At 39.9% G+C, this 12093-nt stretch overlaps 1 protein-coding gene across 1 annotated transcript in view; it reads right to left on the minus strand.

Moving 5' to 3' along the window:
• Window positions 1-10561: 10561 nt before the first annotated feature.
• Window positions 10562-12093, minus strand: part of col7a1 (collagen, type VII, alpha 1) — a 52048-nt gene continuing 50516 nt past the window's right edge. Inside the window, exons 116-117 of the mRNA XM_053315507.1 lie at window positions 10784-10966; window positions 10562-10708 (exon numbers count right to left, since the gene is read on the minus strand). Coding sequence (XP_053171482.1) covers window positions 10680-10708; window positions 10784-10966 — 212 coding nt within the window. The 3' untranslated portion in view covers window positions 10562-10679. The remainder of the gene's footprint in view (window positions 10709-10783; window positions 10967-12093) is intronic.

The following is a 12093-nucleotide window of genomic DNA, read 5'->3' on the forward strand; positions in this document are numbered from 1 at the left end:
ACTGAGACAGTGCAAATTAAAATGTCACGATGGTGCACCATGTCACCCACTGACTCAGCTGCACTTCCTGCTCAAATGAAAGGCACTCGAACATGAGAGGGCGAGTTTGATCAGATAGACCTGAGAGAAGAGGAGGCAGTGAGACAGACGAGGGATCGCCAATGTGAATCCACCAGGATTCCAACTGATACAGCAGAGCAGGCTGAAGTTCTTTGATGCCAGAAAAAGAAGATGAGTCGAGGAGTTGACACAACACTGATACAAGAGAAGAAAAAAATAACCATCAAACAGTGTGACCTGATAACTCTATGTAGGAGAAGAGGAAGCTGATAAAAGGAAAGACACATTTTAAGCCATTGTGGCCTTACAAAATGACCTTGAGCTGATTTGAGGGAGGCAAATGCTGAGCCAGGGGCACGGGGCAGGCAGAGAGGATTATGGGTGAGGTTGAGTGAGAAAGACAGCCAACAGCCAATAAAGAGAGCTGGAGAGAGAAAGAGAGAAGGGGGTGGGCGGTGGAGTGGGATAAAATAGATGAAGAGAGTAAGGAAAAGAAAGAGAGGAGAGAGGACAAAGACAAAAGACAAGAATCTTCAGTAGCTGCTTAATCAGAGTCCAACCAATTACAATCCTGCATCATAAATGAGGAAAAACAAATTTACCTTTTGCCAGCATAAAGAAGGGCAAGCAGGGCATGGAAAGGAAGTTTGCTAAATGCCACCTCTGAAGTGCATTTGTATAAGTGCATGGAGGGGGGTGGACTGACAGCTTGATTTACCCTCTCATTAGTGTACACAGGAAGTAGCCAGGAAGGATCTGCACAGTAGGTCCTATATTGACTAGGTCACTATGACTGTGTGACCCTCCGTAGCTGGCCAATCACCTTTAGCTGGTGTTCGGTGACTGTAAACTATAATTTTCTTTATGCTGTATGCCCACTGTGAGTCTACTGGCTGCTGCTTTTCAAATATGTGTAATGGGCTGTGAAATGAGTTTTATCTCTCCTCTCAATATGGCTACAGAACAATTTTGGAATGACTGTGTGTCCCTGAAGACTGTCTTTGAAATATGCATTTTCCAAATATATTTCACCCACTTGTATAAGAGAAACATGCATTTTCATTTGATTGGAGGATATTTTTGTCCACTTCGCACTAGCACGCACAGGTGTCTGCATGACTACGCATTCACCTGTGTATGCTTGCAGTCAAATCCAGTCAAGACATTTCTGGTTTGATTGAACCACAAAGGGACTCTGTGATGGATTGAAGATGAGACATGCACTGACCTGTCACTTCACCTCCCCAACCCCCCTGCTTCCAATCCTGGCCCTTTCCTTCCTGACCCCTGCCTGTGTGGTCTGCTGTCTCTGGGCAGCCTTTGACAACCACAATCTTGTTCCTCATACAGTCTGTCATTTCCCTCCCATTCCCTCTCAAATACACTTCACTTCTCCACTTCTCCTCTTTTACCCCAACAGCATGCATGAACTTGATAATGGCTTACGGTCATCATCCTGAAACATTTGAAACGAGCCGCTTCTACTCCAAACTGGTATAAGTGTTGTCTTCTTTTTTTTTTAAACCAGAACCTCAGGGTACCATTTGATTCAGAGTGAAGATATTACTTGAAGCCTGCCAGAGATAATATGCTGAATAAGAGAGACGGAGCCCTGGAGCCCAATAATCCAAACTGATACATCCTCACAGACAGCTTCCATACAACCATCTGCAGAGGCAAAGAGGAAATAATCCTCTGTCTCACCTTGCCAGTCTTCTTTTATCTCCGCTAAATGACTTTGGACTGTTTCTCTGTGTCAGTGTCATCCATTTCTTTCTATGTTGTAAAGCTGAGTTGTTTCAGCCAAAGAAAGCCTCACTCAAGACGAACTTTAAATCAATAGTTGATTATTTATGGAAACTGTAGTGGTCACATGTAGTTGGTTAGGGAGCAGAGACTGGAAAAATCATTCAGGTAATGATCCAATGGGTCCCAAGCAATAGCACAATTTGAGTTATTAAAGGTTCTGTATGCAGGAATCAGATATTCCTTCTCATTAATGACACCGTGGTGAGCCGCAGTCAGCATCATGTTGCACGAGACCACTGCAGGTACTGTCTTTTTACTTGCTCACACTTCTCATGATAACATAAAATATCTGTAATGTGGTTGTGGCTATAGTCAAGCCACACCACCTAACCCACAAATATATGTGTTATTCAACCACCTGAAGCTGACTGGACCAGCAAACCGTCAAACTGTCCGGAAGGCTCAGCGAACTGTGAACAGGGAACGTGCTGTGGTTGGGGAGTAACATGTCATGACCGGGGAGAAACACGCTGCGTACTTGTTGTGAAATGTGTGCTTATTATCACCTTTGGCCAACCAGCAAACAAACCAATAGGAGTACGCTATGTTCAACTATCACTCTAGAGCTTGTTTCTGCTCCTATGTTGAAGAAATAATGTTGTTTTGTGTGTGTGCTCAGGAGTGGGCAACTTGTCATTGTGGGGGTGTTTTATTGTGAAATGTGTAGTGGTTGACGGAGGCAGTTAGCACACAAAAACATCACATCCTTTGATTTTCGGGGAAAAACCGTCCCTGGTCATTCACATAGAAATCAGTCCACAGGCTGTTAGAGGCATTTTTTAAAGTTATGTTACAACCAGTTAACTCATTGGTGATAAAACAAAAACAAAAACAAAACAAAAACCGATGAATGCATCTAAACTACTTTACAATTCTTACATATAGGACTTTTATTGTAATTATTAGTTACATTGAAGAATACAGTGTTTCAAAGCCATTAGATGAAATGGAGATAAAAGTGAAACAGAATTAAGAGCTGTGGAAAACATAACCTATCCAAAATCAAAACTGAACAGAAAGCTGGAACCTATGGCAGGATCTCACTGACAGGATTATCTGTCATCACAGACTAAGTGGGGCCAGAGGTCAACAGATTTTGCTGCACACCATTTCTGAGGAAGGTGACATTGCTGGTAACAAAAAGAAACTGAGTTAAGGTTCGTGGAATCAAGATAATTGTAAATGTGATTCAGCATGCTAACATGCTCACAATGACAATGCTAACATGCAGGGTGTTTAGGGTATATTGTTTACTATGGTAGTTTAATTTGTTAGCATGCTAACATTAATTAGCACTAAACACAAGGTGCAGGTCATCCAAGGGTTAGAGAGAGACCCAACCAACAGACTAACATTGCCATATTGTTATGCATTTTGTAAATCATGTCATGCTTTTTTTAAGGCAGAGAACAAAAGTTGCAAAACTTGACAGGCTTCAGTTGACCAGTAACATGCAATATTTATACAGGTGTACAGCATGGTCATTATAGCCATACACTTCTCACTATTGTTCTGCTTATTCATTCATGTGCTGTCTGCTGCTGCAGCTCCAGACACCACCCAAAGCACCAGTACATGTATATGTATTTCTGTAGACTGACCCTAGACAGACCGCAGATTAGATTCACAAAATTTAATGTTCAAATACGTATTTGTTAGTGAGATTCTCTGAGAGCTGGCTGAAAAGGACTCTTTTCAGCCCAAACTGAAGAACCATTTACTATAAATGTTTACATTTATGTCATAAGTGCTTCTGTCTTAAATGACATGAAAATTTTGAGGCCAAAAATTATCTAGCCAAACTGTGGACACCTGGATCCATTTTCCATCTATCAGGAGTAGCTATATCGAGGTGTTGCACCAGTTCCAAAACGCAAGATGTTACAGGAACCTATCTTACTGCCATCTCCCCTCTTTTCCAATAGCTAATAATTTTCACCACTTTCTGATTCCTAGTCAGCTGCAAAATTACAGATTACAGATTTGCTTACAGTCAAGAGAGGGAAGTGGATAAGTGAAAGGGAGAGAGATTGAAGCAAAAAGGCAAAAGATGGACAGGAGACAGTAGTGGATAGGGGAAGCTGAAAAACTTTAAAAATCTCAGTGTTGTTTGAGCATACATTGAAATAGAGCATGGGCTGCTGAATGACAGCAGGGAGAGATGAGAAATGACATATGCTAATTTGGGTTTATGCGCCTGTGTTATCCCATGAGAGCTTTTTAATAATGCTGAGGCATTGTGACACTCGGGTGGCCTGTGCTCATCACTGCCATAATGAAGAGAATATGCTAATAGCTGACTCATCTGCTGGAGGAAAAATTAAACAAAGTAAACAACACCTTTGCTCTGTTAGCTTACAGCAGAGATGGACAGGAGAGGAGACAAAGTGAGAAGGTGGAGAGACAGTGGTAGGTTGGAGGGGGAGAGGTGCAGCATTAGCAATGAGTTGGTCCATGCAAATCTCATAACTTAGACACAGTTAACGTACAGCTGATGCCTCTGTGACCTTCATTTTGCATTTAAAGGTCCCTATAGGTGCTGAAAAATGTTGAACACATGATTAAACAGAAATCTGCCATGCTTAAAAACCTTAAACCCAAGTATGAAGTGAGTAGAGATAAGACACTGTGTAATACCCATTTCTAATTGAAACTGCTTTGTGTGAAAGTGCGCAGTACAGCCAGGAGCACAGAGAGGTTAACTTAAACACTCAGACCAATAGACTGAATAAATGCTTAGACCAGCACAACTCTGAGTGCTGAAGGGAAAGACTTACAGGACAGAGAGAAAGTTTGATGACCCGTCTACACTAAAAAACTCCAAGAGATTAAATAGAGAAAACATGGGGGTCAAACTCGGGGAATCTGCTGTGAACAGCACAGACAAGCTTCACATTAATCCTGTAGTGCTTTTTTGTTTGTTTGTTTGACTTTTTCCCCCTATGTCTCCTCACACACAAACACATGTTTATAGATGAGGAAGTGAATGGGACTCACAGAAAAAAAATGTCTTTTCCTTGATGAGCAATAAATGCGAGCAAGATGGACAGAAATAAAGATAGAAGTAATACGGATCATATGCTAATATAGCTGAGAGGGTAAAAGTGAGATTGAACACATTTTCTAGCATGTTTCATTGCTATAGCAACAGCCTTTGTACTTGCAGAGGGAAGTGGGTGGCAGGAAAAAAAGAGCAAGAGTAAAAGTGAGAGGAGTGACAGATAGAGAGAGAGAGAGAGAGAGAGAGAGAGAGAGAGAGAGAGAGAGAGAATTTGGCTTACTTACTAACCCTAACTCTGTCTCTTGGTGAGGTTCTACCAATCCAGCTCTCTGCCAACCAAAGACCCCGTGGCTTTAAATAGTCAAGGTCAATGAAGAGGAAAAATGAACAACTCTTAAACATGTTCCTGCATACTGAGAGAGGCAATAAGGAGCAGTTCTGACTCACACAGACAGAGGGAGCTACCATTGTACTCACAGTCATGTAGATGATTGTCCTCCACAAGACCCACTACATGGATACATACATACATAACAGAAGGATCATGGTGGCTCAGAAATACCCTTGAAGGGTCACAGATCAACAAGAAAAGGATTTGTTCCTTATTGTACATAATTTGGACAGCATCTTGCAGACATTGGAATTTTATTATGAGAAACAATAACATTTTATATCAATTTTTCCATATTTGAAAAATGCAGATAAAGCTCTTAATCAGATCCCTGTTTTGTATGCAATGGCTCCTAATCTGAAGTATTTTCCAGTCTGAGTTAAAGTTTTATGCCAGCAGTACCACTGTTATGATGAAAATTACAATAGCATTAATATAGATCGGTGCATAAATGCAGTCAGGCGGCCACTTAGCTCATATTAAATTACAATTCAGTTCTGTCAAACAGCCACACAAACATTAGCATAGGTCTGCGAAGGACAACCTTGAATCTTAAAATCAGTGTGTGTGTGTTTAGAGAGACAGAGAGAGAGAGAGAGAGCCCTCAGAAGCTCTAGAGGTAGCACAGTGAATATCAAATTAGTTAAGGGTATTACAGCTCCCCCCGTTTCATAGAAACATAAGTTTGCAGTCCGTCACTTACATACATACCTCCCATCCTCACCCCACTGCCACTACTGCCGACTATATCCTCGCATGTCCTTTGAAAGACTTGAGAGTGTGCTCTTAAGGCTTTGGTGCCTTGTGTAATGCCTGGTTATGGCTGTTTAAATTAGTGACGGCTGCTATTTTTAGGACATGTAAAAATGTATCTCAAACACACAAATCATGATGAAATATATGCGCGTTTGTGTGTGCACCAGTTGAAATTCACACACACCCACACACAGATGAACATATACAGTCATAACAGATGAGAGGAGTCGAGCAGATTGAGGGAAAGGCAAACATATATGAACAAATATGAGTATGGCGCATGCTGTGTCTGCTTTTCAGGGTTTGAGTAAAACAACAAATCTCCAAAAAAAACATTTCTCCGCCCTCATCCCGTGGCAAAGCAGAATGGGTCAGAGCTGTGATAGCAAGCATGTGAGTTGATTCAGTCGTAAAAACAGCTCATTATGTAAGTTGGCCTGGATGATAGAGCTTCAGAGCTTCAGGCCAAGCATGGGTTACTGAGAGAAGGCACCCTCATGCTGCATTACCGTAGGCTGATGCTTTGACATTCACAATTAACATTTAAGACAATATGTTCTACAGTTTGGAAATGGCTTTTTCCTTTCTGAACATAACAATGCACAAAGTGAGATATTAGATTTTACCATGTATGAATCAACTAGCTGAAGCAGAGGGACAAGCACTAACTGTTTTTGATGGTTCAGACCACTTTGTTCCAATTGAGGGGACATTAGATGAGCTTTATTATCCCGAAGGAAATTTGACTTGGGCTAAAAGTGCCAGGTGAAGCTGCAAAGAAACAACAATATATGATAAGGACAGAAAAACAAAACATACAGAACAACACAAAATCACAAGATCATGTGACGTACTGCACAAGAAAGGACCAGAGTAAAAACAATAAAATAAATAATAAAACATATTAACACAACTGCATATAATAATATTTTAGTCAATAGTGTGCTCAAGTTGAAACAGGAAAGGCCCTTGCCGAAAATAGATCCATAAAGAAATGATGTTTAGTGGGGAAGACGTGACCGATGTAAACCCCCTCCAACGCCTTGGGGATAAACTGGAGAGCTAACTGCGAGCCAAGCCTTATCACCCAACATCAATGGCTAACCTCACTAATGCTCTTGTGGCTGAAAGTGAACAAATCCCTGCAGCTGGATTCCAAAATCTTGTGGAAAGTCTTCACAGAAAAGTGTAGGCTTTCGTAGCAGCATTTTGATACCCAGGATTTAGGAATTAAATGTTGCAGTCACATGTAAGTGATTGAGGAATTCACATACTTTTATCCATGCTGTGTTGCAGTTTGTGTGTGGATATTTGTTTTTGTGCTTTCTTTCTCACACAAACTCAACAGTCATGCAACATTCACATCTGTCTATCACAGAAAATTTTAAAAAATTCAAAATTCAGTGAAGTTCAGTTGATACAGCTCTCTCCCTGTTTGTATACTTTCTAAATGATGGTAGTTTAGTGCAACACTACAGCACTGTGACAGTCATCTGTCTTCATCTATCACCTGAGCAATTGAATGCTTTTCCATCAATTTATCTTCATATCCGCAATCACTGTCAGCCTGGCACAACCTTGTCATTGCCACGTTGTGCAAAATTAGCTTTTGAAATTAAGTCAGGTGAAAGAAAAGGGCGAGGTGGCAACAACACTGTATGAGGCCTGCTCGAGTGATGAAGTGGCTATGGAGTCAGTATATCCCCCACCAGGGGAAATCAGCTGAGGGCAGAGAGCATGGAAAACCAAGGGAGGAGGAGTTGTGGCCAACAAGCAGAAAATCTTCTCATTAATAAAATATGCTGATGAAATTGGAACATCTAGATTAGTCACACACACACACACACACACACACACACACACACACACACACACACACACACACACACACACACACACACACACACACAAGGATTTCTTATCTCTTTATCTTCTCCATTAACCCCTCTATTGGAAAATTATCTGGTGAAATTCCATGAGTGGAAATGTTTGCTTATTGTGGGTACATAGATCCTTTTATATGAAGAAAAAATGTATACATTAACTAAATCAAGCAGAGACGTTATCATTAGAGTTGAGTTGAACACCCTAATGAGGGGTCACAGGTTAAAGTCTCAAGCATGAGAGTGTATGCTAACCTGCTTTCACACTGCAATAATTGATTAATGATGACAGAGAAAGAATACACCAAAAGAGTTTTTTACTTTAACATTTTATTTTAAGATTTATTAGAAATCTTTAATACACTGTATAAAAATACCTTTAAAAACAGCACCTTTTCTCTGGCAGGTAAACATGCAATCATGATCAGAAACATGAATTCTCCCAAAAATAATAAAATCATTATTTACAAAATATTGGCAGAATATTGTGCTTGATTCTTCATATTTAATACAAATGAGAGAAAAAAATATCCATAATAATTACCCAATATATTTGTACTTGCATAGTTATTCTTGTGTAGAGAAGTGTGAGGAGTTATTTTAGTCTTTATCAGTTCTGGAAGTAAAAATACTCTTTACTTACTTTATTTTCTGCATAGGCAGCATTTGATGACTTGCAGTTAGAATATTTTCAAGACCAAGATGGGCATGTAAATCTCTGTTTAATTAATTAGATTAACCCTGCTGTTGTCCTCGAGTCAAGGAAGGAAGGGAGAAAGAAGGAAGGAAGGATGGAAGGAAGGAAAGGAGGAAGAAGGGAGGAAGAAGGAAGGAAAGGAGGGATGGAGGGAGGAAGGAAGGAGGGAAGGGAGGAAGGAAGACAGGAGGGAGGGAAGGAAGGAAGGGAGGAAAGAAAGAGAAGGAGGGAGCGAGGAAAGGAAGGAAGGGGGAGGAAGGAAGGAGGGAAGGAAAGAAGGACAGAAGGAAAGGAAGAAGGAATGAAAAGAAGTACAGAAGGAAGGAACAGTCAAAACAGACGGGGTCAATTTGACCCGGGAGGACGACACAAAGGTTAACCCACACTAAAATCTGCTTGATAAAGTGTAAAACTTAATGTGTTAACTGTTATGTGTTACAGGCTAAAGCTAATTAAATTCAAACAAAATCTGCTTTTACTTCAAGATTTTAAATTGTATGTACTTGTTTTTTGTGATGTCACTTGTGTTATGCCCTTTCAATTAATTTGTAAATGATATGTAGAAGTCTGCAATTTATTCACCAGTTTAAATCAATTTACTTGCGCCTGTGGTTGGCATCTTCTCCACAGTCACGGCTGCTGAGAATCACGTGTAAACTATTAGACTAATGAGTCTGTTAAATGTTGAAATAGTCACAGTTGATTGAGCTACTTTCAAATGTAAATGTACAACTGAGAAATACTTCCAGACCCTAAACTCCACCTACTTTGCTACTTTATAAAATAGTACAGACATTTAAATTGTTTACAGGGACTTGACAAAATAATGAGAAATAAAATAATGCAGTAAATACTCAGTCTGTAAAGTTTTTTTCTGTCTGTTAACAATATGTGCCGCTATGTGTTATCTCATTCAGTGTTGTTGAAGGTCTACTTGTGTTCATCTTTCATGTGTTTAGATGGCATTATGATTACTTAGACTTCTCCTTAGCGCATTGCAATTAGAGCAACAACTATTGCAAATAGCGATTTCAAAGGCAGCTGTACTCACAGTAAGTTAGAATACCAATTAGCGGTATGTGTCAACTTTCATAGAAGTCTGAGAATAACTATAGTTATTAATCAATCTTTCTTAAGCCAACATAAAGAAGCACAGATGTAAAAACAGGCTTTGATTATGGTGCAACTTAATGATCAAATGAACAGTGGTCACATGCACACCGTCACCAACACTGCATGCAGTAGGGTTCGTTTATTTCTTTTGCATGTAATTAATTCAACGCCATCTCACGTTCAAAAATGTTGTTCACCTCTGTTTTTTATAATGAACCTTTAATAATGAAGATTTTTGACTAAAATACTCCTTACAGCACTTAAAGAAGTGGTCCAAAGTGCTACACAGTAGTGGTTAGTTAGGGGAACATCTTTGGCTTAAATCAAGTGGTAGTAAAGGGTATGGATGTTCTGATATTAAATCTGCTATTGTAAAAGATTTAACACCTCTTCCAAAGACAAACAATCTTTTTTCCCCAATGAGGCCGTTTTAATGAGTTGTTTACATAACATTTTATTATGACTGAACTCTTATAGTGGTAATTAGTGGGTTAACAGGCTCCATGTACAGTAAACACACATACTGTAGCAACTGAACAGTACTACAAACTGCAAGGGTAACGATCATCATTGTCATCGTTCACTTTGCCAACTTTTGCCGTTAAACTTTAAGATGTTAGGTTAGTGTTTACCTGTGTGCAACGTGAAACAGATAAAGGGACAAAAATACCACAATAAAAAAGTGAAACTGAGGCAGGGTGAAGTCTGAAAAAAGCATTACACTACACTTCAGGGTGCAAATCATGAAAAAAGAAAAAATATAACTTTATTTCTTTTGCATGGTTTGCAGATAATAAAGCAAGGGTGCACTATGCTATCCCCTCTCAACCTGGGGTGAAGTTTGGTTGGGTTTAAAGAAACAATAAATAAACAATAACAAATCTTGACCATTGACATCAGACAAAATAATGATCTATAAAAGCTAAATAAAGGCAAACATTCCTGTGGATGAGGAGGAGATGGCCACAATCACCGTGCTGTCTTCAAGAAGAAAGTACCTGAATAACAAATCAGCCATTAGTTTGCTTACTTTCAATACATATTGAAAAATAGTTGTGTATGTGACTGTCTACCTTTGGCCTCCCCAAGGCAGGCCTCCTCACACTCTTCCAGGTGGAGGAAACGGTTGCTGTTTCCTTCACAGCCGCTGTAGATAAAAGGCCTGCAGGCCTGAGCCTGACTGTTAAAGTACCATCGCAGAGTGTATCGTCCACAGTTCCCCTCCTCCATTGGCAGCAGACAGAGGTCTGCTGGAGCTGCAGAACACACATAAACATACACACATGTTAAATGATTGCATACAGACAAAGGACACATGATGAGAAAGAGTCAAATCAAGCAAAATGAAGCTGAGCAGCAATTAAATAAAAACAAGCCCTCTGAGATATACTTCAAACCAACCCATATATTTCCATAATTTTACATTTTTTAGATGTCTTACTGGATGTATGTACAGCGTGCCTTTAAATCAACAGCAAAACAGCCAATACAGCCTGAGACATGCAGAGAGGTCCAGACACCAGGCAGGAGGGCAGAATGAACCCTTAATGAATCCCAAGTACATGAGCTGGTTTACCTTCCCCTGTGACTCTCCTCTTGGACCTGACTGCTCTGGACTTGACTGACTTCAGAGTTGTAACTTTGGCTGCTTTCTGACCAACAACTGATGCTGCTTTTAGAACGCCAGCACTGGCTGATTTTTTTGGTTCAACTTTGACTGTTTTCTTTGATTCATCTCTGACAGCCTCACCTGTCAATACACACACACACACACACACACAAACAGACACACACCACAAATAGCATAAACATTCAGTAGAAATAGAAAACAAGGGGAAAAAATATGTTAATGTGATAACAGGGTAAAGATCAGCAATCTAAATCTATCAACATGAAAGGTCACAGGATGGTGTGTGCTTGTTGCAGGCTGTGTCAGAAATATGCCGGGCCAGTAGTCTCACAATGTCATGAAAATGAGCACAAAGTGAAATTCAGAATACAGCAATATGAGACACGCTTCTCCAGCACAAATTGGATTATGTGCTGATTGAATAAACTGAATTATGGGACATGAGTGCAAATTTGACATGCTGTCTTCTGTTCATCACATGGAATAGATACGTTTGTAGCATGTAAATACATGTTACATGTAGTTGATGTCAGGGTCATTACTAGGTCATATTTCTGTATTTTTGTCCATTCTCACTTTTGATCTATATATCTCTCTCTCTTTCTCTCTCTCTCTCTCTCACACACACACACTCTCTCTCTGTCTCCCTATGCTGTTAGTTCTTAAATAAATGCAAAATGCATAAACTTGAAAATTGATAAAGGTTGCTTGAGCTGAGATTTGATCCAGTTTTGTTTCTATCGTATCGTGTAT

This window comes from Scomber japonicus, chromosome 3 (genome assembly GCF_027409825.1).
Source record: "Scomber japonicus isolate fScoJap1 chromosome 3, fScoJap1.pri, whole genome shotgun sequence".
NCBI classification, from domain to species: domain Eukaryota; kingdom Metazoa; phylum Chordata; class Actinopteri; order Scombriformes; family Scombridae; genus Scomber; species Scomber japonicus.